The sequence below is a fragment of the Lepidochelys kempii genome, chromosome 4 (assembly GCF_965140285.1).
Source record: "Lepidochelys kempii isolate rLepKem1 chromosome 4, rLepKem1.hap1, whole genome shotgun sequence".
Classification (NCBI taxonomy): Eukaryota; Metazoa; Chordata; order Testudines; family Cheloniidae; genus Lepidochelys; species Lepidochelys kempii.
In genome coordinates, this window is record NC_136383.1 from 119,280,354 (window position 1) to 119,308,230 (window position 27,877).

At 41.4% G+C, this 27,877-nt stretch overlaps 1 protein-coding gene across 2 annotated transcripts in view; it reads left to right on the top strand.

Moving 5' to 3' along the window:
- HTRA3 (HtrA serine peptidase 3) overlaps nucleotides 1-27,877 on the top strand; it is a 40,579-nt gene that overhangs the window by 1,075 nt on the left and 11,627 nt on the right. Inside the window, exons 2-6 of one of the 2 annotated variants that reach the window (XM_073342620.1) lie at nucleotides 17,636-17,735; nucleotides 19,891-20,113; nucleotides 21,650-21,844; nucleotides 24,508-24,540; nucleotides 25,202-25,316. In XM_073342620.1, coding sequence (XP_073198721.1) covers nucleotides 17,636-17,735; nucleotides 19,891-20,113; nucleotides 21,650-21,844; nucleotides 24,508-24,540; nucleotides 25,202-25,316 — 666 coding nt within the window. The remainder of the gene's footprint in view (nucleotides 1-17,635; nucleotides 17,736-19,890; nucleotides 20,114-21,649; nucleotides 21,845-24,507; nucleotides 24,541-25,201; nucleotides 25,317-27,877) is intronic. The other variant, XM_073342621.2, reaches the window with a different exon arrangement.

The window sequence follows — 27,877 nt, forward strand, 5'->3', positions numbered from 1 at the left end:
TCATTACCACTGGTAACATTGAGCTGCTGCACTTTCAGCAGGACCATCTTGGGTGCTCGGGACTGCTTAACGTGTTCCACCCAGGAGATAGGATGCAATGGGTGGGGGAAGGGAGGCGTTTTGTGGGTGAACATGAACCCCTTAGCTGTTGTGCACATCACACATCAGTTTCCAAGTTAATGAAACATTTAAATTTCAAGTGATCTTGGAGGATGGGATGGCTCAGGGGACTGGAATGAGATACAGAGCTGTTGTCAGTTAGACTCCTTACTCAATTTGGCAACCAAAGAAGATCTAAGCTGTTTGTGAAATAAGCCAGGGTGTTCAGGCCTTGTCCATATCAGATCAATCACATTCACTAATGGGCACTGTGGTCTTGTGGTTAGAGCCCTGGATTCAGGAGTACTGTGTTCTAATCCTGGCTCTGCTATTGATCTGCTGTATGACCTTGGGTAGCTCACTCTCTGTGCTTCAGTTTACACCAGTTTAAAATGGAATAATGAAACTTACATTCCTTTGTAAAGGTACTTTGAGATCTTTGAATGAAAAGTGATATAAAGGAATGAGCATAACATTTTATTAGCAGTAAGAAAGCAGCAATAGAAAAGCCACAACTGCATGGTCAGCATTATCCTTTCAGCCTTAAAAGTGGTCCTTCCAAGTCAAAATCAGGGCACTGAAATCTTACAGTCTGGGGCATTTCACAATGCCTACATTTACACAGTGAAATGTTTTGACCTGCCATACATCGATTAAAAAAGCACATGTGATATCTGATGTATAAGGCAGAGCAAGAAGAGACATAACAATAACCAGCCCAGCAGGTGCAAGCTAAAGTATCACTTATATTTTGTTTTACTGTAACAATGTACTGTAGTCCATCATCCATACAGTACTCCCCACATATCAGAGTGCTTTTGTGTATTTTGAAATGGCAAAGATACCAGGATGCTATTGTCTGTTCAACTTGTACACTAAATCATTTGAATGTTTTAGAGTGCAATTTGGTATTACTGTTTTTGTCTGACCTAGGATATTGTACTATTCCCAGCTCACGTCCAACTGGATTTACTAACTTCAAAAGACTTTGGTGATCAGTTGTTGATTTTTAGGTATTAAAATGAACGACTTTTCTGAAAGTGTCGATTTGACTTATTTTTGCAAAAGTTCACAAATTTTCTAGTAAATTATTTAATGGCTGATTTTTACATTGTTTCCATCAACATCCCCGAAAACAACAGTGGATAGGTGTTCTGGCATTTTAAGTGACACATCAATGCTTCAGTAAAGTCAGATGAAATATATTAGCAAGGGTTGTAAAAACCATAAGAACTTTGAGCAAACAATTCATTGGAAGGGATGTAGGTAGGGAAAGGGGACTTGCCTATTGTTAGACTCTTATAGCACTTTTCATCTGTGGCTCTCAAACTGCTTGAGAAAGGAGCTAAATATTGTTATCCCCATTTTATAGATGGGGAAACTGCGACAGAGAGGTGGAGTGATTTGTCCTAGGTTATCTAGCAGACCCCAGTCCACTGTACTTTCTACTGAGCCACTTTGCCTCCCTAAAATTTTGAAGTTGTAACGTTCTCTTATCTAGACATCTCAACATATAAAACCATTAACTCTGACACTTTCAATACTTAGTTTGAACTCATTCATTCAGAACATTTAGAATGTTTAACCATAAAAATTAGTATTTGATATTGTACCTAGGGACTTAAGGAATGTTTTGTTTTTAGTTTCAGAGTAGCAGCCTTGTTAGTCTGTATTTGCAAAAAAAAAAGGAGTACTTGTGGCACCTTAGAGACTAACAAATCTATTTGAGCATAAGCTTTCGTGAGCTACAGCTAACTTCATCGGATGTACTCAGTGGAAAATACAGTGGGGAGATTTATATACATAGAGAACATGAAACAATGGGTGTTACCATACACACTGTAAGGAGAGTGATCACTTAAGGTGAGCTATTAACAGCAGGAGAGCGGGGCGGGGGGGGGGGTTTGGGAGGAAAGCCTTTTGTAGTGATAATCAAGGTGGGCCATTTCCAGCAGTTGACAAGAACCTCTGAGAAACAGTGGGGGATGGGGGGGGAATAAACATGGGGAAATAGTTTACTTTGTGTAATGACCCATCCACTCCCAGTCTCTATTCAAGCCTAAATTAATTGTATCCAGATTGCATATTAATTCCAATTCAGCAGTCTCTCGTTGGAGTCTGTTATTGAAGGTTTTTTGTTGAAGAATTGGAACTTTTAGGTCTGTAATCGAGTGACCACAGAGATTGAAGTGTTCTCCAGCTGGTTTTTGAATGTTAAAATTCTTGACGTCTGATTTGTGTCCATTTATTCTTTTACATAGAGACTGTCCAGTTTGACCAATGTACATGGCAGAGGGGCATTGCTGGCAGATGTCATATATCACATTGGTAGATGTGCAGGTGAATGAGCCTCTGATAGTGTGGCTGATGTGATTAGGCCCTATGGTGGTGTCCCCTGAATAGATATGTGGACGCAGTTGGCAACGGGCTTTGTTGCAAGGATAGGTTTCTGGGTTAGTGGTTCTGTTGTGTGGTGTGTGGTTGCTGGTGAGTATTTGCTTCAGGTTGCGGGGCTGTCTGTAAGCAAGGACTGGCCTGTCCACCAAGATCTCTGAGACTGATGCGTCGTCCTTCAGGATAGGTTATAGATCCTTGATGATGCTTTGGAAAGGTTTTAGTTGGGGGCTGAAGGTGATGGCTAGTGGCATTCTGTTATTTTCTTTGTTGGGCCTTTCCTGTAGTAGGTGACTTCTGGGTACTGTCCTGGCTCTGTCAATCTGTTTCTTCACATCAGCAGGTGGGTATTGTAGTTTGTAAGAATGCTTGAAAGAGATCTTGTAGGTGTTTGTCTCTGTCTGAGGGGTTGGAGCAAATGTGGTTGTATCGTAGAGCTTGGCTGTAGACAATGATCGTGTGATGTGGTCTGGATGAAAGCTGGAGGCATGGAGGTAGGCATAGTGGTCAGTAGGCTTCCGGTATAGGGTGGTGTTTATGTGACCATCGCTTATTAGCACCGTAGTGTCCAGGAAGTGGATCTCTTGTGTGGACTGGTCCAGGCTGAGGTTGATGGTGGGATGGAAATTGTTGAAATCATGGTGGAATTCCTCAAGGGCTTCTTTTGCATGGGTCCAGATGATGAAGATGTCATCAATGTAGCGCAAGTGGTGTAGGGGCATTAGGGGACGAGAGCTGAGAAAGCGTTGTTCTAAGTCAGTCATAAAAATGTTGGCATACTGTGGGGCCATGAGGGTACTCATAGCAGTGCCGCTGATTTGAAGGTATACATTGTCCCCAAATGTGAAATAGTTATAGGTGAGGACAAAGTCACAAAGTTCAGCCACCAGGTTTGCCGTGACATTATTGGGGATATCGATCCATTGTCTATAGCCAAGCTCTATGATACAACCACATTTGCTCCAACCCCTCAGACAGACACAAACACCTACAAGAGCTCTATCAAGCATTCTTACAAACTACAATACCCACCTGCTGAAGTGAAGAAACAGATTGACAGAGCCAGAAGAGTACCCAGAAGTCACCTACTACAGGAAAGGCCCAACAAAGAAAATAACAGAACGCCACTAGCCATCACCTTCAGCCCCCAACTAAAACCTCTCCAATGCATCATCAAGGATCTATAACCTATCCTGAAGGACGACCCATCAGTCTCCGAGATCTTGGGGGACAGGCCAGTCCTTGCTTACAGACAGCCCTGCAACCTGAAGCAAATACTCACCAGCAACCACACACCACACAACAGAACCACTAACCCAGGAACCTATCCTTACAACAAAGCCTGTTGCCAACTGTGTCCACATATCTATTCAGGGGACACCACCATAGGGCCTAATCACAACAGCCACACTATCAGAGGCTTGTTCATCTGCACATCTGCCAATGTGATATATGCCATCATGTGCCAGCAATGCCCCTCTGCCATGTACATTGGTCAAACTGGACAGTCTCTATGTAAAAGAATAAATGGACACAAATCAAACATCAAGAATTATAACATTCAAAAACCAGTTGGAGAACACTTCAATCTCTGTGGTCATTCGAATACAGACCTAAAAGTTCCAATTCTTCAACAAAAAAACTTCAAAAACAGACTCCAACAAGAGACTGCTGAATTGGAATTAATTTGCAAACTGGATAAAATTAACTTAGGCTTGAATAGAGACTGGGAGTGGATGGGTCATTACACAAAGTAAACTATTTCCCCATGTTTATTCCCCTCCCCCCCCCCCCCCCCCCCCCGCCCCGCACTGTTTCTCAGATGTTCTTGTCAACTGCTGGAAATGGCCCACCTTGATTATCACTGCAAAAGGTCGTCCCGTCCCGTCTCCCCCGCCCCCCGCCCCCGGCTCTCCTGCTGTTAATAGCTCACCTTAAGTGATCACTCTCATTGCAGTGTGTATGGTAAAACCCATTGTTTCATGTTCTCTATATATATAAATCTCCCCACTGTATTTTCCACTGAATGCATCCGATGAAGTGAGCTGTAGCTCAAGAAAGCTTATGCTCAAATAAATTTGTTAGTCTCTAAGGTGCGACAAGTACTCCTTTTCTTTTTGTTTCTAGTGCATGTGGCATTTCTTCCTGGCATCCTCCTGTGTTCACTGTAATAACTTAGGAATTTGGAGCAGTGGGGTAGAGGTTACATTTTTTTTCCAAGTAACTGTTTTTGTGTTCCTGTTATTTGGCAATTTGTTTCTGACCTGGGAAAACGTCAACTCCAATGTAACATCTGGTTTAGAGTGAAGTTCTGATTTTTTTTTTTTTAAATTCTACAGCTGTGCTGACTGAAGCTCAAAGTGACCAAGTGTTTCGCCCAAGGTCAGACAGAATCAATGGATGAGCCAGGCGTAGAACTCAGTTATGGTTCTTTTAAAAACAGTAACGTGCTATGGCTGTCATAAAATATTTTAAAAGACAGTAACTGTTCAAAGTTAGTTGTGTGTCTACATTTTCTCTGTTTGTGCAGGGAATCTGGCTGCAGATTGCTCAGAATTTGGAGACACTGACATACTTATAAAGTTGATCCAATTTCACTCCACCAGTTGTATATAAAATAATATCCAGACTAACGATAGCTTTACCAAGTGGTTTAGGTTATACCTTACAGAGTATACCATGAGGAGTAACCTTGGAACTTCTGCTGCTTTGCTTGTCAGCAGTTTGACATATGTATGCAAAGTTAGGTAGTCACTATAGTTAGCTAAGATAGGGAGATGCAACACTGGCTGTACTTTCTAATGACATACATCTGTGATAAGTGTGGTTGGATAAAAATAGGGCTGGTGGAAGACAGAGGGAGGAAGAATACATGTCAAAAACAAAGGCACAGAATGACTGAGGGGGTGAAGAGTGCTCATTTTTCTGATCACCTCTGCTCCTTCAGAACATTCTTTGGTTGAGAAAGGAGCACGAAGGACCGCACAGACTCCTATACCTGGGCATGCCGAATCCAAAGAACTGAGTATCATAGATCATTTGTATATACAAACACAGCTATAAGCACCAGATCATGCTGTCACTATTGTTACTGTATAATGGCTTGAGCCTCCAACATGAACAGCCTTACTCAGGTGAGTAGCCCAAGTGACCGTGGGACTACTTGCAGAACTTGAGCTCAGGCCATAATGAGCAAGTAATTTGTTACTGATTTAATACAGTGCAAATTCATTTCTTTTCTTAGCAAATCAGCATTTTGCTACAGCTCTTAGTTTTTAAATGAATGTCTTCTATTGAGTTTTCTATCCCAAATGTAAAAAGACAAGCCATCCAAAAATTAAAGAGGCTAGGACTTTTCAGCTTGAAAAAGAGAAGACTAAGGGGGGATATGATAGAGGTATATAAAATTGTGAGTGGTGTGGAGAAAGTGAATAAGGAAAAGTTATTTACTTGTTTCCATAATATAAGAACTAAGGGCCATGAAATGAAATTAATGAGCAGCAGGTTTAAAACAAATAAAAGTAAATTCTTCTTCACACAGTGCACAGTCAACCTGTGGAACTCCTTGCCTGAGGAGGTTGTGAAGGCTAGGACTATAACAGGATTTAAAAGAGAACTAGATAAATTCATGGAGGTTAATTCATTAATGTCTGTTAGCCAAGATGGGTAAGGAATGGTGTCCCTAGCCTCTATTTGTCAGAGGGTGGAGATGGATGTCAGGAGAGAGAGATCACTTGATCATTACCTGTCAGGTTCACTCCCTCTGGGGCACCTGGCATTGGCCACTGTTGGCAGACAGGATACTGGGCTGACCCAGTGTGGCCATTCTTATGTTCTTATACAGACATAGAATATCAGGATTAGAAGGGACCTCAGGAGGTCATCTAGTCCAACCCCCTGCTTGAAGCAGGACCAATCCCCAATTTTTGCCCCAAATGGCCCCCTCAAGGGATTGAGCTCACAACCCTAGATTTAGCAGGCCAATGCTCAAACCACTGAGCTATCCTTTCTCCCCCATGTTTTCCTCATTGTTTTAATAGCAGCTTAAACCTGCCTGGAAAATAAATGCTTTGCAATCAAAGATGCAAACCCTTACCTTCCATTAAAGTAAACATAATTAAGTTGTAATTATATTACTTATGCTCCCAATAAAGTCAATCAAAGTATTCAAATGACTAAAGAATTGAAAGATCAGGCTCAAATTTTGCAGGTGTATCACATATGTTTTGTATTTCTCTTGCTGATTTCTTAACTATTAAAGATATTTGCATGCAACAGGTTCTTTAGAGCTCCTTAGAATTCATGTGCTGTTAATAAAGTATCCCCTGCATGAAATCATAATTCTCTGCAACATCAGAGGTGGTTTCTGTGTGAACAACCCTGATATATATGTAAATTTATATATAAATAGATTTCTATGATCTGGAGAACAGTAGAAAGGAACAGGTGAAGTCTTGGAAATCTTCTCGTCATATAAATACATTTAGCAATAAAAATCCAGGTACGAAAATCAGAAAAAATAACTAATACACTGTGCAAGTGGAATTACTATTCCTAAATCTGTTATATTTCAGAATAGTGTATGTGCTCAGTATACTGCATATCCATGCACACACATATTTATCGTATATATTTAATTATAATATGTAATATTTCAAAAGTTACTTATGGGGGTAAGTAGCTCTTCAGGGGCTTGATCTAAAGACTATTGAAGTTGATGGAAAGAGTCCCTTTGACTTCAATCAGCTATGGATCAGGCTTTATGGCATTAATCCTGCAAAGATTTATGCTCAGAGGAACTTTATGCCATGAACAGTCCTGCTGAAGTCAAAGACTACACATGGCATGAAGTTAACTGTGTGATTCAGTCTGCAGGATCAGACCCTAAAAGATGAGTTGACCACAATGTTTAAATTCTTGAAAAGAGAATCAGAAAATATGTGACTACAAATCTATCCAGCACAGCTCTGCCTGCGACATTGAGGTTTACCAACTGTTTGTACATGTGAGTAATCTTGAGGCTACAACTTGGTATATAATTACTTTAAATTTTTGAGGAATAAGGCTAAGTGAGAGAAATACTGGAGTCTTTTATTTGTATTGCTGTCATAAGAGCCCCCAAGCAGCCTATGACTGTATATTTTAGTTAGGGCAGCCCATTGCAAGGTATCAACTGGAAACACAAACTCTAAGTCTAGGCCACTTTTTTTTTTTTTTTTTGGACTGGTTTTGTTTAGTCTGGGACTGTTTTAAAACATTTGCTTTGAGCTCTTGTGGGTGAGAAGGGAAAATATTATTTAGTGACCAAAAGGACATTTAGAATTTGATATTTTCTTGTTCTAGTACAGAACATCTAAGAGGAAAGGGACATTTTGATGATTTCATATTGCTTTTATTGCTTGCGAAAAAAGATCAGGCAGAAAGGCAAAGTGAAGCTCTCTCCTTCTGAATCTAGCTAGGCAGCAAACTGTCCTCAACTGGAAGGTATCTTTCAATCCATCTCCATCCTGCCTTTGTTACCTCAGCTAAAGACTGAGAAATCCCATTTCAGTGTTTGTTATAAGAACATAAGAATGGCCATATTGGGTCAGACTAATGGTTCACATAGCCCAGTAGTCTTTTGACACTGGCTGGTGCCAGATGTTTCAGAGGGAATGAACAGAACAGGGAAACTACTGAGTGATTGATCCCCTGTTTTCCAATCCCAGCTTTTGGCAGTCAGAGGTTTAGGGACACCCAGAACATGGGGTTGTGTCCCTGACATCTCAGCTAATAGCCATTGCTGGACCTATCCTCCATGAACGTATTTAACTCTTTTTTGAACCTACTTATACTCCTGGCCTTCACAACATGCTCTGGCAAGGAGTTCCACAGGTTGGCTGTGTGTTGTGTGTAGAAGTACTTCCTTGTGTTTCTTTTAAACCTGCTCCCTATTTATTTCATTGGGTGACTCCTGGTTCTTGTGTTATGTGAAGCGGTAAATTACACTTCCTTATTCACTTTTCTCCACACCACTCATCATTTTAAAGACTTCTATTGTATCGCCCCTTAGTCGTCTCTTTTCTAAGATGAACAATCCAAGTGTTTTTAATCTCTCTTCATATGGATGCTGTTCCATACCCCAAATCATCTTTGTTGCCCTCCTCTGTACTTTTTCCAATTCTTTTCTAATATATCTTTTTTGAGATGGGTCGACCAGAACTGCATGCAGTATTCCAGAAGTGGGTGTACCATGGCTTTATTTAGTAGCATTATGATAGTTGCTGTTCATCATGCCGTTTTCATCTGTGCATGTTAGACATCCATTATAATAATATGTTGCCTGAAACATGACATAGTCTTATATTGACCAAGACTTTATGGTCAATGCACAGCTATGCAACTTAATCTTAATTCATCAGAAAAGCTGCTGGGGATCCTATGGTTCCAGCAGATGTTTCTGTTTTTTAAGCAGACACATAATCTTTTTATTTCTTTTTCATTTCTTTCCATGAGCAAATCCAAGCACAACAGGGACAATGCTTTCCTCCAGTGATCACTTCTGTCAGTTTGCAGTCCTCCATAAGCCTTAATAATACAGCTAAACACACAAATCTCTTCAATTTTAGACTTTAAATAAATTCTGAACCTGAATTTAAGAAAAAATGTGAAGACCACTGTGATGGGTTGGATCACAGAAACCCCCTGGGAGCTGCCACCTGATGTGCCAAGGCTACTTCTGCTCCTGCTCTCCTGCCCAGTCAGCTTAGGACTTCAGTGTCTTGCCTGGTTTGAGCCAGACCCACTAGCTTGCTGCAAACCCAGACCCAGGTCTGAACCATGTCCCCTAACAGCTGTAGGCTTAACTGAAAGCAGTTTACAGAAGTCTGCCTCTCTTTAACACTCAGATGCTCAACTCCTAATGGGTTCTACACCCTAAATAAATCCATTTTACTCTGGAAAAAGCATATACAGGGTAAACTCATAAATTGTTCGCCTTCTATAACACTGATAGAGAGAGATGCACATCTGTCGTCGTCCCCCCCCGTATTAATACATATTCTGGATTAATTAATAAGTAAAAAGTGATTTTATTAAATAGAAAAAGTAGGATTTAAATGGTTCTAAGTGGTAACAGACAGAACAAAGTGAATCACCAAGCAAAATAAAATAAAACAGGCAAGTCTAAGTCTAGTACAGTAATAAAAACTGAATACAGGTAAAATCTCACCCTGTAAAATCAATCAAAATCAATAAGTTTCTTTCACACACCGAACACCTTTCTAGTCTGGGCACAATCCTTTCCCCTGGTACAGCCTTTGTTCCAGCTCAGGTGGTAGCTAGGGGATTTTGCATGATGGCTGCCCTCTTTGTTCTGTTCCACTCCCTTATATGGCTTTGACACAAGGTGGAAATCCTTTGTCTCTCTGGGTCCCCCACTCCGCCCCAAAATGGAAAAGCACCAAGTTTAAGATGGATTTCAGTACCAGGTGACATGGTCACATTTCCTGTGAGACTCCAAGCCTTCATTCCTCGCAGCCTGACCTACAGCAGCCATCCACAGTCAATTGTCCTGGCTGATGGGCACCATCAAGGTTCCCAACCACCATTAGTGGCCCACATTTTGCATAATTACAATAGGCCCTCAGAGTTATATTTCATATTTCTAGTTTCAGATACAAGAATCATACATTTATACAAATAGGATGACCACACTCAGTAGATTATAAGCTTTGTAATGATATCTTACAAGAGACCTTTTGAATGAAACATATTCCAGTTACATTATATTCACACTCATTAGCATATTTTTATAAAATCATATAGAGTGCGTCACAACCACAAATTCTTACTAAGCACAAAATGGCCTATTTTAATATAATGTATTACCTCCAGAAAGGTACTAAAGGTAGAAATTGGTTAGTCTCTAAGGTGCCACAAGTACTCCTTTTCTTTTTGCGAATACAGACTAACACGGCTGTTCCTCTGAAACCTCCAGAAAGGTAATGAGCCTCATTTTGCTCTCACTCTTACTAATAGGCTAGATCCTCTGCTGGTATAAATTTCCATTGACTTCTCAGGGGGTATGACCATTTACTTTAAAATGAACTAAGTCTATTTATTCTGTATCCTGTACCCTCTTTTTACTCTAGATTTCCCCTTCCTCCATTTTAGATTTAATGGCTATGTCTACACTGCAATTAAACCCCCGCGGCTGGCCCGCGTCAGCCGACTTGGCTCATGGGGCTGGTGCTACGGAACTGTAAAACTGTGGTGTAGACATTTCAGCATGGGGCTGGAGCCTGGGTTCTGGGACTCTTCCCTCTTGTGGGGTCGCAGAGCTTGGGCTCCCGTCTGAGCCCCAATGTCTACACTGCAATTTTATAGCCCCACAGCCTGAGCCCCGTGAGCCCAAGTCAGCTGACACAGGCCATCCGTGGGTGTTTAATTACAGCGTAGAAATACCCAATATCTCACTCCCCATTTCCACTTATTTCTGCCACACAAACACTCTCTCTCTCTCTCTCCCCCACTTTATTTTATTGAAGGAAGGGACAAAAGTATAAACTCACCATCAGTTGTTTGTATCTAATATTAATAAGTTACATTTTGGAATCTGTCATTCCAGCTGGTCCAGATCAAGCTCTCTCAGTACGTGATCCTGCGTACATGCACTATGTTCCCGGCATCCAAGGCCTGGACGCAGTCTTCTGCTGCTAATTAGTATGAAACACTTCTACAAAGTTATAAATTTTGCTTCTCCAGCCAGTCACAAGGGAGTCACTAGAGTCAGGCTCTGAATCATCCTGGAGTATACTGTCTGCAGTGCTTCTAATATCTGCTGGCCAGGGAAAGAGGGGAAAAGTTGTTTCCAGGCTAGGTGGTGCTCATTGGTACAGGACTGGCCCACCTAATTTTGTCAGTCCCCTCTCTGTTTGTGTGACTTTCCCTTATTACCCCCAGCTTTGTCTTCTTCCCTTCCTCTCCTACCATATGTTCCTTCCTCCTCTTCAGTTTTTCTTTCCCTCCTCCCCTAGATCAGTGGTGTACAAACTTTTCCAGTCGTGCCCCCACTTACCATGCACGGAATTTGTCGGAATTTGTCATACCTCTCCCCCCCATTATTTTTAATCTGAAACTGTTGAGTTTTTTGCAAGTTGGCAGAAGGAATGAAAAAATAATTTTTATTACTAAATTTATAAGACCAGCTAAAAGTTATTAGGAAGTAGTAAACACAGAGGATTACAAACTGCAAATGTAGATTTAAAAAAAAAAATTCAAATGAAAACAAATTAACCACTTGTATGGCAATGTGAATAGTGGTATTTGTTAATAGCACTTTTCACAGCAGACTTACTAGCACCCCATCGCCACCCTTACCTCTGCGCTGCTGCTGGCAGCACCACGGCCTTCAGAGCTGGGTGTCTCTGAAGGCCGCGCCGCCACCAGAAGCAGCACAGAAGCAAGGGTGGCGATGTGGTGCTAGTAAGTCTGCTGTGAAAAGTGAAATTAATAAAGTGTCTTCATGCCCCCAAAGAGATTAGGCCCTATGATGGTGTCCCCTGAATAGATATGTGGACACAGTTGGCAACAGGCTTTGTTGCAAGGATAGGTTCCTGGGTTAGTGGTTCTGTTGTGTGGTTGCTGGTGAATATTTGCTTCAGGTTGGGGGGCTGTCTGTAGGCAAGGACTGGCCTGTCTCCCAAGATCTGTGAGAGTGATGGATCGTCCTTCAGGATAGGTCGTAGATCCTTGATGATGCACTGGAGAGGTTTTAGTTGGGGGCTGAAGGTGATGGCTAGTGGCGTTCTGTTATTTTTTTTGTTGGGCCTGTCCTGTAGTAGGTAACTTCTGCGTACTCTTCCGGCTCTGTCAATCTGTTTCTTCACTTCAGCAGGTGGGTATTGTAGTTTGTAAGAATGCTTGATAGAGATCTTGTAGGTGTTTGTCTCTGTCTGAGGGGTTGGCGCAAATGCGGTTGTATCATAGAGCTTGGCTGTAGACAATGGATCGTGTGATGTGGTCTAGATGAAAGCTGGAGGCATGGAGGTCGGCAAAGTGGTCAGTAGGTTTCCGGTATAGGGTGGTGTTTATGTGACCATCGCTTATTAGCACCGTAGTGTCCAGGAAGTGGATCTCTTGTGTGGACTGGTCCAGGCTGAGGTTGATGGTGGGATGGAAATTGTTGAAATCATGGTGGAATTTCTCAAGGGCTTCTTTTCCATGGGTCCAGATGATGAAGATGTCATCAATGTAGCGCAAGTAGTGTAGGGGCATTAGGGGATGAGAGCTGAGGAAGCGTTGTTCTAAGTCAGCCATAAAAATGTTGGCATACTATGGGGCCATGCGGGTACCATCAACTGCTGGAAATTGCCCACCTTGATTATCACTACAAAAGGTTTTTTCCCCCCGGCTCTCCTGCTGGTAATAGCTCACCTTACCTGATCACTCTCGTTACATTGTGTATGGTAACATCCATTGTTTCATGTTCTCTGTGTATATAAATCTCCCCACTGTATTTTCCACTGAATGCATCCGATGAAGTGAGCTGTAGCTCACGAAAGCTTATGCTCAAATAAATTTGTTAGTCTCTAAGGTGCCACAAGTACTCCTTTTCTTTTTGCGGATACAGACTAACACGGCTGCTACTCTGAAACCTCCCCAGTTTGAGCATCACTGCCGTAGATCACACCTGGAAAGCTGCTGCCATCCATAATGCTTCCTTAGTGGTCCAATAGGAGCAGCCATGTGTAACTGATCCATTGTTTGCGAGATTCACTCTGCTGCTGTGGCTGCTTCTGGTGGCTAGGGAAATGCTGCACACAGGATCCTAGGCACAGACACAAAGGGTGAATTGGTGCAGTTCTATTGTTTTAAATGGAGCCATGTTGATTTTCATCAGTAGAGATATGGCCTACAGGGACACATTTATCATTAGATTACTATAGTTTTGTGGCAGTTTACACCAGCTGAGGATCTGGCCATCAGCCTTTCAAAGAACCTATAGGAAGATGTGATAATAGTATTATGTCATGTCAGGGCATGTATTCATAGATTCATAGATACTGAGGTCAGAAGATGACCATTATGATCATCTAGTCTGACCTCCTGCACAACGCAGGCCACAGAATTTCACCCACCCACTCCTGCGAAAAACCTATTACCTATGTCTGAGCTACTGAAGTCCTCAAATCGTGGTTTAAAAACTTCAAGGAGCAGAGAATCCTCCAGCAAGTGACCCGTGCCCCATGCTACAGAGGAAGGCAAAAAACCTCCAGGGCCTCTTCCAATCTGCCCTGGAGGAAAATTCCTTCCCAACCCCAAATATTGAACTTGCATGTAAGTATTTAAACTCTTATAAGTAGATTTCATTAGAACAAAATGAAATGTACTACAGAGTCAAGCAAATTGCCTGTGATTTGAAAGTCAAATGAATCCCATGTAGCAGTACATAAAATAAACAGCAGTATACACTGCTTATAGCTGACTGACCTATGTGATCCCTGTTTGCAGTATCCCCTTCAAACAAGGTACTGGAGCAAGTCTATACGGTCAGTTAGAGAGATTATTCAGAGTGCATGAGAATGAACATAAAAATAAAAGGTTGCATCTAACTCTGCCAAGTCATTCCATCTATTTACACAATCATATAAATTTAGCTTGCTGAATTAAGTGTGGTTTCCACTAAAAAGCAAATCCTGCTCCAACAAAAGAAAAACCACAGCTGATTGTTACTACTATGGGAGTTCTATGGAGAAATGCCCAATTGTCTTTCAGTTGGTTTAATCTGTGAGAGGTTTCTTTCCTTGGAACACTTCACTGGTATTCGTGTTACAATTGTATCCACTCCATACAAAACTCACGTTGCACTAAAAATCCAAGTCATTTTACCCAAGCAATCAGGAGTGAGCTGAGTTGTAACCTAATGAGGAGTATGTAACCTAATGAGGGCTCCTGGTTCTTGTGTCACAAGACAAAAAGAACAGAAGCTCCTGATCTACCAGCTCTCTACCATTAATTATTTTATCATGTTATCTCTTCTTTGTCTCCTTTCTAAGGTAAACAGTCCCAGCCCACTTAGTCTCTCTTCAAATTAAAGCTTTTCCATGTCCCTCATCTTTTCCGTCACTCTTTTCTGAACTCCCTTTAATTCTGCCCTAGACTTTTTGAGGAGGGGTGACCAGCCCTGCACACAGACATTCAGGCGCGAATGCCACCAATTTATATAATGGCACTATAACAGCTTCCATTTTATTTTCCATCCCCTTCCCTATACATCCTAACATCCTGTTTGTTTTCTTGGCTGCAGGCTGCACAGTGAGTCAAGGCCTTCATTGAGCTGGCAATAGGAGCTCCCTTTCCTGAGTTGTTACAGTTAATTTAAAACCCTGTGAGGTGTATGAATGGTTTCATTTTTTCCTCCACTGGTGCATTATTTTGCATTTGTCAACAATGAACTTCATTAGCCATTGTGTTGCCCATTCACCTACCTTGTTTAGATCCCCATGATGCCTCCTAGTCTTCTCTTTGGACTTCAGTAAATAACTTGGTGTCATCTGCAAATTTTGCTACTTCACTAATCAGCTGCCTTTCCAGTTCATTAACACAAATATTAAACAGCACTAGACCTGATAACTGAGGCACCCCATTGTTCACATTTTGCCAGGATGAAAACTGACCCTTGAGTCCTCTCTTTGTTTCCGGTCTCTGAGACGTTTTTGGTCTACGACAATACTTCGACTCTCACCCCATGACTACTTAGCTTCTTTAGTTCCTTCTAATGAGAGACCTTGTCAAAGGCCTTTTGGAAGTCTAAATAAATTATGTCAACTGGTTCTCCTTTATCCACTAGTTTACTGACACGTTCAAAGACTTCTAATAGATTAGTGAGACATGATGTCCTTTTGCAAAATCCTTACTGGTTAGACCATATCATACCGTGATCTTCCAGTTGTCTTATTATTCTGTTTCTAAAGATTATTTCAATCAATTTATCAGGCACAGATATAAGGCTAACTGGGCTGTAATTCTCTGGATCACCTCTAGAGCTCACCATTAAACTTTGGTGCCCACGATAATCTTTGAACTAAGAACCAGATAGAATATCAAAATATAGGAAAATGTTTTAAATTATTACTGATTCCTTCTCCTATCCCTCTTCCCCCAGCCCCGTGTCTCTCCTTCTTCTTCCTCCTCTGTGTCAGCCTCTCTCTCTATTTTTCCTTTGTTTCTGACTCCCTTCCCCCCAACCTCTTAGTCTCCCTACTCTTATTCTTACTCTCCTTCTGGGTCTGTCTCTCTCTCCTTCTTTAAAAGTTAGGTAAGCAGCTGCAGAAAGAAAACAATGCAGATTATGCAGAGAAGTGCTTTATCTGTGCCTCTTGCTTGTTACATTGGCTAGGCTAAGAAAAGTCTAATACATTTCAGTAGTCTCTTCCATTCATATAGCATTTTTTTCCCTGAAACACTACATAAACTGAACATATTATGGAGCCAATTCAACCTTGAGCAATTCAACCTTGAGCCTGAGCTGAGCTCAGTGCAGGGACTGAGGAGGAGGCATAAAAGATCAGACCTAAACAGAATGGGCCTTACTTCTGTTCTAACAGTGAGCGAATAGGCTGTGTTCCATTCTCATTCAATCCACATCCTGCAAGAGTCCCTTAGGTACCAGCTGTGATGGAGTAAGTTTTATGATGTGTACTGAGCCCACTAGTTCCTTCCCATAAGACATGGAACTGCAGCCATTGCACCAGATCTGAACTAACCTAGAGATGAAAAGAGCTGTGTCTCATTACAAATCCTCTGAGCAATCCGGTACTCTCAGAGTTTATTTTAAATCACTACGCTGTGTACATATGACAACAATTGGGGTAGCTGAAGATGTAAAAGAAAGCTGAGTTTGATTTTCTGACAGTGTTACAAACAAGATTAACTCTTTATCGGTTTAAGTACAAAGTTTACATTTACCCTGAAATGACTATACTGTGTTCCAGTGGGGAATGCCTTATTGTATTGATTTCTATTACCTGTTTAGACTCCACCATGGTTTTGCTGGGTGGGAAACTAGTCACAATTTTGGTTACAGGTGTAACGTGTGATCTCCTCCTGCTGTTCTGTGAAGAAAATCAGCTCAAACTTTATTCCTATTCTTGTGCATATTCCTGCTGACTTAGATCCTGAACCTCCAATGAGATTCATTCGCGTGGAATGCCATTGAAGTCATTGGTACTCCCCGCCAGCATAAGGCTCTGCATAAACACTTCCCTTTGCAGGACTGGAGTCTTAGTCATTATGGGAGTGTACAATTCAAGTTGTTTACAAACAGCTTCTACTATGCTAGGAAATTTGAGAAATGTACTATTTGCCATTGCAAAACATTTGCAACAGAGTTTATTATAAAAGTGCTGAGAAACAATTGTCCATGTCTTTTAAGCTTCCTGTAATTTCTTTGGGGCAAGACTATCTTCTACTATTATGTTTGTACAGTGCTTAGCACAATGGAGGCCCTTTCTCCCTAGACACTCATAATAAACATGATTAATTAAAATGTAGCAGTACAGATGTTTCCAAACTTCAGTGTCAGTAATAATACTGAAAGCCTGGTGGCTGTGGTGTTTATCTCAGAGCTATTCTTCCTTTTATAGAATTTCATATTTTATTCATGTTTCTTTTCATAATACTGTCAAACTTATTACTGAATTATAATAACAGATCATAAGGATTTTGGTAGATCTGCTTTCATTTGATATTTTCACAGTGAGTTCACACATAAGCTTTTGGGGCAAGGACTGTCATTTGCGGTACTTTATAGTGCCTAGCATAGTGGGGTCCTGACTTGGTTAAGATCTCTAGGTGCTAATGCAGTAGAAATTTTAAATAACAATTATGACTAGTTGTGAAAAAAAAAAACAGCCAGACAAGGCCATCACTACATCTTGTGAGTTCCAGTTAATCTAGGAAGTTCTTAGCCAAATGGCCTTGCCCTTTTCTCAGGACAAAACAAAACACAAGCAATTTTTAAAAGTCTCTTAATGGCTTATATGCCTTTCCCCTGTCTGGCTGGAAAATGTCCCCTTGTGAACTATAGACAAATTTATCTGATGTGATTGGTACAAAGGGTATTTTCTTATTAACATACCCATTTTTTCTGCTAGTATAGGTCACCAACAGCCCAACAGCCCAAGATACAAGTTTAACTTCATTGCAGATGTGGTGGAAAAGATTGCACCTGCAGTTGTTCACATTGAACTTTTCCTGAGGTAACTTTTTTTGACTGTGTGTGTGTGTGTGTGTGTGTGTTCTAACTGCATTGTTTAGAAGCATGCCAACACATGATTGCGCTGCCAGTAGCAGACTAGTGCTCTAGCAGAAGCCTGTAACTGGTAAAGTTTTCTTAGAAACCAGCAATCTCCCATGGCCAGACAAAGATAAACAAAACCAAAGTCTTGCAGGCGTGTTTTTTCAAATGATATCTCAACCACCCTGGAGCAGGATCTGTCCAGTGTTAATTCAGCTACGCTTGCATGTAGGAAGGAATCCTGGTTTTAAGTGGTAGTGCAAATGGATAATAAATGATACTACTAATAGTACCTCTTAACATCTTCACAGTACTGTACAAACATTAACTATCCTCACAACCTTTGGATTATATGGAATAAAATGAAGCTATCATATTTGTTTTTGAGATTCATTCAATCTTGATTTGGACAGAATGTAAAATATGAACCATTCCAGTGAAAAAAAACGTACACAAAAAGCTAAGCTGGAAAAAGGCTGCTTACAGTGAGAGCCTAAAGAACATCACTGTATTTACTTTATCCAAGAGAAGGTTAAGAGGCAAGCTGATCAGGCACTATAAGTACCTAAGTGGGGGAAAAAATATCTGATAGGAGAGGACTCTTGAATCTATTTGACAAAGGCATGATAAGAGCCAATGGATGGAAGCTGAAGCTTGATAAATTCAGATGAGAAGCAAGGTGCATTTTTAACAGGTAAGGTAATGAACCATTGGAACAGTTTACCTAGGGGTCTGGGGGTTTCTCCATCACTTGAAGACTTAAATTAAGTTTGGATGTCTTTCCACAAGATCTGCTGCAGCTCCAAGAGAAGTTACAGGCTTGATGCAGGAATCATTTGGTGAACTTCTATGATCTGTGGTATGCAGGAGGTCCGACTAAATTATGCTGCCTGTAACATCTATGAATCTATTAATAGTTTACAGTGTTCGGTCATTTGCAAAAACTCTAAAACCCAAGACCTGTTTGCTCTCTCTGTGTATATATTATAAATCCTTTCTCCTTTCCAGAAAAGAAAACATTTGCCCCCGAGTCCTTGTAAAAACTCAAATCTGATTAACTCCTCATCCCTCAGTGATGTGCGATGTACTAGGCACTGATTGAGCCCAGAGCTGGCTGCACTTCAGTGTTGCTGTATGTACCATGGGCTTCAAATAATTTCACAGCCTGGACTGCATCTTACCAGGGAGACAGATTCCTAGACCAGCTCCCCTCCCATTTGCTATCACTGGAACCATCTCCATTCCTATTTGCATAAAACACCTGAAGCAATGGCAACAATTGCTTACCAGGAAGAGTCATACTTAGAAAAATCTTTAATGTATCTGTAACTGTCTTCAGTGCAGTAAGTGTTTCTTCAGTTTTCTAAATCACACCATTTGCTTGTTCTCTTAATTTTGTCTCCCTTTTCTATCTCTTCTTTCCCCTTCTCAACCCCTGCCTTCCCCTGAACAGGCTTTTGTGCCCCCTGCTCCAGTCTCCTATCCATGAGTACCTACTGCCATTTCCTCCTCTTTTTTGCACAAGCTGCCTTGCTGCCTGGGCCTTTCCCCCCTGTTCCCTGGTTCCCCACTCCTACCAGAGGCGCCAGTCCCACTCTTAGCTCCCTCTGGTGGTGGAAGCTCTTGTTTCCTGCCTTCATTTTCCTCTCACGTAGCAGCAGTGATGAGTGGAGTCAGACGGGCTGATCCTTTCCCTGTATTCCAGCTACCTTTACTGGCATCCAGGCGCCTTCTTTGCAATGAAAACTCAGATACCTGTAAAAGTAGCTGAAAACAAAGGCGCAAAAGGACCATGTGACCTTCCAGCTCTTTGCAAACTGCTAGGAAAGTGCTCCACAATCCCACATTTGAGAATCCCTGGCATGACATTCATTCGAGCTGGTCTAACAATGGATCCACGTTTTTGTGCAAATTTTTTTTTTGTCAACGTTTTAAAATTCAGTATTTTTTTTACCAGATCTAACATCAATGATAAAGTGCTTTGGGATTCTTCAGAGTGACAGATGATCTATATGTATGAGCTGCTACAAACTGTAATAAGCCTTGTTAAATAATAATATTATTATTCCCCACAAGCTGTTTAATGTATGAGATATTGTTGTTTGTTTCTGGTACAGACATCCTCTCTTTGGCCGAAATGTCCCCTTGTCCAGTGGATCTGGGTTTATAATGTCAGACTCGGGTTTAATTGTAACCAATGCCCACGTGGTGTCAAGCAGCAATGCTATATCAGGGCGACAACAGTTAAAAGTGCAGCTGCAGACTGGAGATACCTATGAAGCAACAATCAAAGACATTGACAAGAAGTCTGATATAGCAACAATAAAGATTCATCCTAAAGTAAGTAATCTAAGAGGTTAAACGAATCAGACTGGTAGCCTCAGCTCAGTTGTGTTTTAGGCACAGCCTTGTTTGTTGGAACATATTCTTAAGAATCTCTTTCGAAACATGTGTGGAATTGTTCATTATTAATGTAATGCAAATTTCACAGTGCAAATGAACCTAATATATTTTTAAGAGCAAGTCATCGTGTTCACATTTCTTTGCTCCAATCAGGAATTAACAGCGAGAGAGACTGCAAAATAAGCAAACAGCTTTCCAAGGAATTGTTTATTAGCAGATCTTGTTAATATGATACAGGGCAGATAAAAAAGGGAAAAAGAGAAGGTTCCCATTTCAATGACTAAATATATAGTCAAATCAAAGGCCCAGAACCAGTGATTTCAATGCAGTGCTCTGAGTTATATCACTGAAGATCTGGCTCAAAATGTGGAATATTACTATTCGTGGAGCATCACAGTGATCGTTAACGAAAGTATGGTTCTTCCAGTATTTAGACCAGAAATGGTTCTGTCATTGGGCAGAAATTGACCAAATTGTCTCATGGAAACTTATTTTGATTGTTGCCTGGGAATACTATATATCTCATTCACTAGTATTTGCTAGTCAATGTGAAGCCTAATATAAATTGTAGATGAAATGTAAGGAATGGACTGCAGCTGTAGGTCTGGAAAATTTCACGTCTTGTTCATAAATTATTTCACTGTTTCTGGTATGGAAGCACTGGTTAAAAGAAAGATGCAGATTCTGCATATTGGAAAACATAACTGAAGACGTGAGTGTGACTGTGTTTGAAGAAAAAAGTCCTTTTGATGTTGGGAGAGTATGGGGATATCTGAAGTGAACATCCTCTCTCTCAAAAATCATCTGCTTTATTGGGACAGTTTAATACTTGTAATTAAAGGCTCCATCCTGCATGAGGGTGGGGTGCACAAGAGGGGAACATTGGTCAAAGGGGAAGAGCCAGCCTGCTGAGAGCAGACTATATGATGTGGTTGTACAGAGGGGAACCTGCCATAGTACACAAGAGTCCCCCAGCAGTTACTCATTGCTTACATGTAGCCAGGCTCTCCCACCTTTACTCACACTAGGTGATACCATACTCCGCAAATAATTCCGTTGATTTCAGTGGTGCTACGTAGGCAGTAAGATACTGCACAATGTAAGTAAGGATGGCAGAATCTGGCTTGTGGTGGGTTGCACATCATGACAAGGGTCATCCCATGGAAAATGCATGAGTTTGTCCCAGAATCCTGTTGGGGCTGATTCTGCCATCTACAATGATTGCAAGGCAGCTCCATGAGGACTGAGCCCTTTTCTTCTGAAGACAGTAGCAGGAAGCAGCGACCTGCAGCGCATTGAGCTGGCCTGAGCTGTGATATCCTGACTTCCGATGGCAGAATTGCTCTTCCGCTGGACATAGGTGGCAGCATATCCTTCTGGTCTGTAGCTAGGGTTTGGGCCTTACATTTCATTTTGAGTAACCAGCCATAAACTGACAGTAATTCTGTTTTCTTCCTGTTTTTATTTTAAAAGAAAAAACTACCCGTATTATTACTGGGCCACTCGGCCGATCTGCGTCCTGGGGAGTTCGTTGTGGCTATTGGGAGCCCTTTTGCCTTGCAGAACACTGTGACAACAGGGATTGTCAGCACTGCTCAGCGAGATGGAAAGGAGCTAGGCCTGAGGGACTCGGATATGGATTACATTCAGACAGATGCCATTATCAACGTAAGTATTGGGTAGGTGAGGAGTTCAGAAAGTCACCAGATTTATAGTCCTGGAACCTTGAAATTCCACTGGTGCTGCAGGGAATAACTGCCCTGTTAGATGAATTCCACTGAATAAAAGGGACTTCCTATAAAATAAATTATGCCCTCTTCATGCATGACAGATAGATTATTCTGTGTCTGTGGGTTAGACTCTGACCTGAGGAAGAGAAGGTGCATAAGATGCCCCACCCTAGCAATAGTCCTGGGAGGTATTATGAATGAGAAGCACCCCTTGAGGTTGCAATCCCCCCCCACATTTCTGCCTTATTCCAGGGAGCATATGTGCAATGACATACAGCTGGTATAGATCAGCAGTGAATTATCATGCTCCTGTCTGCACTGGCTTGGCTACTACTGTGCCAAAGCTCCATTTTTTCTCTACCCAGGGAAAGAATAAACGGGTGAGTAGATCTACTTATCTGTGTGTGCCCAGTTTTAAGGTTCAGGGATCCCACAGGGACTTAAGGAGAAGTTCTTACTCTTGTTCTGCCATATAGTCCAAATGAGAATCTAATCCTAAATCACTGTAACAGCCTGAGACTCCAATCAGGATTGAGGCCCCATTGTGTTACGTGCTGACCAGACATATGAGGGGCTACAAGGGATGATGGAAAAAGACTAAATTATGCCCTGAGATACTTGCATGCAACTTCTAGTGAATTTAAGGGGAGATGACAGCTGAAGTCTGCCAAAACTTTAAAACAAAAATATTCTCAGAAATATGTATTCACTACATTCAGACAATGTACTCAGCAGAGTAAATTAATAGTATTTAGCCATTTACATGTGCAAAGCCCTTTGTAAATATTCATTATTTCTCACAACACCCTTTTGAGGTGGTTGTATCAAAGAATCTGGTTTATACACTGGGAAGAGGTTCAGGGTGAAATTTAGCAGCCTAAGTCCCATTAACTTCTAAATCTCTGAGGCACTTTAAAGATTTTATTTGAAGGGGCAAACAGCAAGTTGGTGGCAGAGCCAGGATTAGAACAGGATTTTCTTGACTTCATCTCTGCCCCCAAAAGCTTCTGATCCAGTTCCGACACAGGCAGCTTCTGATCCAGTTCAACACATAATACAAGGGCAAAGGTGATATTATAGTAGGCAGGGCTTAAATTCTCATAGAATATTTCCCAGAGCCCCCCACTGCCACCCCCCCAAGCATGCTATGAAAACTCCACGGGGTCTGAAAATATTTACTGGAGCTCTGCTCTGGACAGCTGTGGCTGAATTTAAGCCCGAGAGTAGGGAAGGAAAGAAAAGACAGGAAAAAGCGACATTTTGAGTTGTTCTTCCAACAGACAACATGGGGTATGAAGATGATCTCTGGCCTGGGGAAGCAGTAAGCTTAGTTAACTAACTCATTCCTCCTGAGCATAGGCAGAGTCTGATAGTTGCTCTATTCAAAAGCATTCCTGTTGCTCAGCCAAGACACTTCAGCAAGAATGCGTAGCTGCCTTGTGAGAGGAGAGACCAAAGAGGGAATGGGCAATACTGTAATAAACTGAACTATATTGTATATGTACATATGGGTTTTTTACCATCAAATTATTCTGGCATAGGACAGCAAGTGAAAGGTTCTCTGGTTCTCTGTTATTGTGAAAGCTTTTGCATGATTCAGGGTATTGTATCTGAAAAAGCTGCTTTCATGGCTCAGTTTTTCACAGTCAGAAATAATTCAGATCTGTTACAAATGATTACTTGAAAAAGATATACCATGAAATTAATAAAAATCAAAGTAGATTTATGTTTTATTTTTCTGAGAATAAACAGCGCTTTGCCCAGTGCAATCAACAGGTAAACTCTTAGATGGCTCGTATTGCTATTATTCATCCATTGCTTGTTTATTTTGACTGGTAGGTTGCTGCTCTTGGCTCTTTGATAAACTGGCCCAAAAACTTGGCCCAACTCAAAAACAAATTTGTGCAACCAACAAGTAGATAGGCAAGTGACCTCTACACCTCCCATTTCCTGCAGCTCTCTGCTTTTGGGGATTTTTCCTTGAAAGTCTTCAGATGCTGGGAAAACTCAAAACTGCTTAGTTAAACAGTTGCCACATTTCCCCCCAGAGCTAGCTGCATATCTATGATTAGTAAAGCAACCCCTGTGTCTCCTTACCTACCTCACAAGGAGATGCAGTGAGGTTTAATTAATGTTGGCCACGTTCTTTTTGCTCCTTGGGGAAAGTAGCTGACAGTATCACAACCCAATCTGCTGATTGACAGGTCTAGGTTTTATTAAAAAAATATTGGTTTATTAAATTGTACTGAGATGTAATTTGCTAAACATGGATTAAATGTTTTCCAACTCTTTTGTAACAATACCTGGGAGAATAAAAATATGGTTTTACACTTTAGAGACTTTCTTTAACATTTCCCCTAATATTAACCCCAGTTTAGAACCTGATCCTGCAAAGAAGCAAATATAATCCTAAGGATTCATCACTTGGATTCCTTTGCAGAATCAGGCCCTTTGATTCTCAGTTCTTTATGGTAGGGATTGTGTCCTTCAGTGCAGTGCCTAGCTCACTCTCAGGTGCTAATAAATAACACAATCTGAAGTGCGATTTTCCTTTCCTGACGTAAAATAACAATTTAACATATTCTGCCATTATATTTACAGTATGGAAACTCAGGAGGACCTCTGGTTAATTTGGTAAGAACGGATTGATTTTTTTTTCCTTTACAGAACTGGCGTACTTATCTCTTATGTTCTCAGTGAAGATGGAATGTCCAATATATTATACACATACACAAATCTTACATCATTAAAGTGACAGGTCTTCAAGAAAAAATCACTAATGGCTAAATTGTCAGATAATGGCATATAAGTTATGCCTGTGAAAAACATCTATATATGTCCAGTGTGGCTGTAAACTCTCCCTTTGCTAATGCAAATCTGGAAATTGCACGCCTAACTGTATGTGCAGAAAGACATGTATCTGACGTGCGTACAAATGCCCATTTTTTGCTTGGAAAATGGGCAAGTGCACATTTTTGGCCCATAGAACTTACACGTGAAGGTCTGAAAATGTGTCCCTAGAAGACAAGTAAAGAAAAACAATTTGATTCAAAGTGAAGAATAATTTTATCATTATTTATTGTATCACCACTACCATCTTTTGGGTACCTTTCTCAAAACCCATGAAAACAATGATAATAGGAAAGAATAGCTTCCCCAGTAAATCATTGCTCTACTTCTCCAGATTGTGAGTAACTGACCTCAGTTTACTTTTTTGAAAAGTAAAGGCCTTAGGCAGTGGGATTAACCTTGTAGTCCTTTACAGACAATTTCATTGGCTGTCTTCTTTCCACAGGATGGTGAAGTGATTGGAATAAACACTTTAAAGGTTACTGCTGGAATTTCCTTTGCTATTCCTTCTGATCGCATTTCTCAGTTCCTCACAGAGTCACATGACAAACAAAATAAAGGTAAATTCTTCAAGCAACGCTGGCTAGAAAAAATACCATTCTAAATGATACTGCGAACTCGTATTTCAGTAGTTTGGTCTGTGTTAACCAAAAAAGAAATACAGTGACTGACTGCAATGTGCAGCATATCTATTGTATTTTTGTGGCTCCATTTCTATAATACCTCACAATATCTAATGCATTTATCCTCACTAGTCCCCTGTGGGGTAGATATTATCCCCTTTTTATGTATGGTGAACTGAGCAAAGAGAAAATAAGCAACTTGCAAAAGGTCATTCAGGCCACATGTGGTAGAGCAGAGAACTGAACCTGCATCTCCTGGGTCCCACGCAAGTGCCTACTCATTGCATCATTCTTCCTTTCTGTTAGGCTACTCTACTGTACTCTGTATTATAGAATAGCACCATGCCAGCAGTAATGTTGAACGACAATAAAATTAGTTCATAGAGAACCTTTCATCTTGAAGGGATAAATTATATCCCTATGGAAACACATAATAACGTTATAATAACTAAAAGAATTAAACATTATTTTACATTTTCCTTAATTAGTACCCAGTTCTAAGAGGCAACTAACAAGCCTCACAACAGTAGGAAGAGAAATTTTGACTAAGAAACGCTGCTATATTCCCATTAAAAGTGCCATAACATCTATAATAGCCACATAGGGTTGACAGGACAAAAGTGAGGCTCAGATCGCTATATAAATAACTTACAAAACACATTTAATTAATAGGGAGGTGCTCTGGAATGCATTTATTTTAAGAGACCTTCCTGTTTTTATAAATACGTTATTCAAAAATACTGTCTGGATTTTAGTTGTAAATTATCTGTTCGAGAAATGCGTAATTCACACAGATTCAGCTGGCAGTGTGACAGAATGGATCGCTACAGCTCTGGGACACTCTCAGGTATGGACTTGGGAGGTGGGGGCTGTCAGTGAAAGGCCACCAGGATGCAAGTCTTGGTTTCTGTTGGTGTTTAAACTGAGAAGGACAAATGCCACCTACCTGCCCCAATGGGTGGGGGAACTTGATGCGGACGGCAGTGAAGGGGAACGGGCCCAGCAGCGAGGGAGGGAGACACTCACTCACTTACGGACAGTAGGTAGCTCCTCCTCCTGAGCATCTCTGACACCCGTTGGCCAGCTGGTGGGGAGGGCTGCTGATTGGCTAGCATTCACCAGCATTCAACCTGGAGTGGGGGTATGTGGAGCCTCTTTTTTTGCTCCTGGAACCAGTTAAATGCCTGGTACAGGAGAGTATGGGTGATGGGCAGGTCACACCTCTCCCTTGTGTCAAAGTTTAATAAAAGTTGGGGCCTCCTGCTTAATTCCATGCATGTGCCTGTCCTCATTTTGCTGCTGGGTCCACATGAAATCAGAGGAAGGCTGCACACAGCTGAGGGAAGGAGTGTTGGCTTACAGCCTGAGAGAGGTTGTGGCGTCATTGTATGTAGAGATTTGGGATTTGAAGACAGCTTCTTGGAAGAAAAAGTGGTATTTCGTTATTCCTAAACCTAGAGACCCAAAGAATAGACAGTATCTCATATATAAGACTCAGAGGGAAAGTCATCAGAAAGGGTGAGAGTTGTAGATGAACCAGCTTAACTTGAGGTACACTTGGGAACAGCTTGTAACTTGACTTTAATCAAGGAGGATTTCCCTCCTCTTCTGTGTCTTTTGCAAGGGACAGGGACAACCCCCACTCCCGCAGATTATCCTAAGGAGGCAGGGAGCAGGCAGGGTGGGGAATAAGATCCAAACACCCAGGACATACTGGGTAGCTTTGGGAGGGATAATGCCGCTACACTTTATTCATAAATGACTTCTATTTGCATGGTCTCCACTACTGCAGTGATGATGATCATGATGATGACGATTATTATTATTGGTATGGGGTAGCAGGCAGGCACCCCAGTCATGGGCCACAAACCCATTGCGCTTGGTGCTGTACAAACACAGAACAAAAAGATTATCCTTGCCCCCAAAGAGCTTACAGTAAGTACACCAATTACTGTCAAATGTACTTCCCCACTCTGGACTTATCTGCTGGTCTTCAGGCTCCTATCTCTAACTGTGTCTGACACCTCACGCTGAATGAGTTGTTGCCATTTCAGATTCAACATAGCCAAAACTGACCTACTAATATTTCAGCCCAAACCTTCCTCCCTACCTCAGTCCTCCAGTGCAATTCATAACTTTACCATCCTCCCTTTCTCCCAAACCCATAACTGGTGGCCAAGTGGGGTCACTTCTCTAAAACCTGCCCCTTCCTTTCTGTCCTGACTGCCAAATTGTTTGTCCACACCCATATCCTCTCCCACCATGACTGCTGCAATCTTCTTTTCTTGGGTCTCTTCCCTAGTACCCTGCCCCACCTTCTCATGCCTGTCCATCCAAAATGCTGCTGCTGAAATCAGTTTTCCTATGCCATCCCCTCAGCCATGTTGAGTCATTGTAGTAGCTTCCCATTGCCTGAGCCTCACATTCACAGTCTTTGTGTTCAAGGCCAGACTTAGCCTACATCTCTGACTTGGTCTCCTTTTGTGCCCTACCTCCCA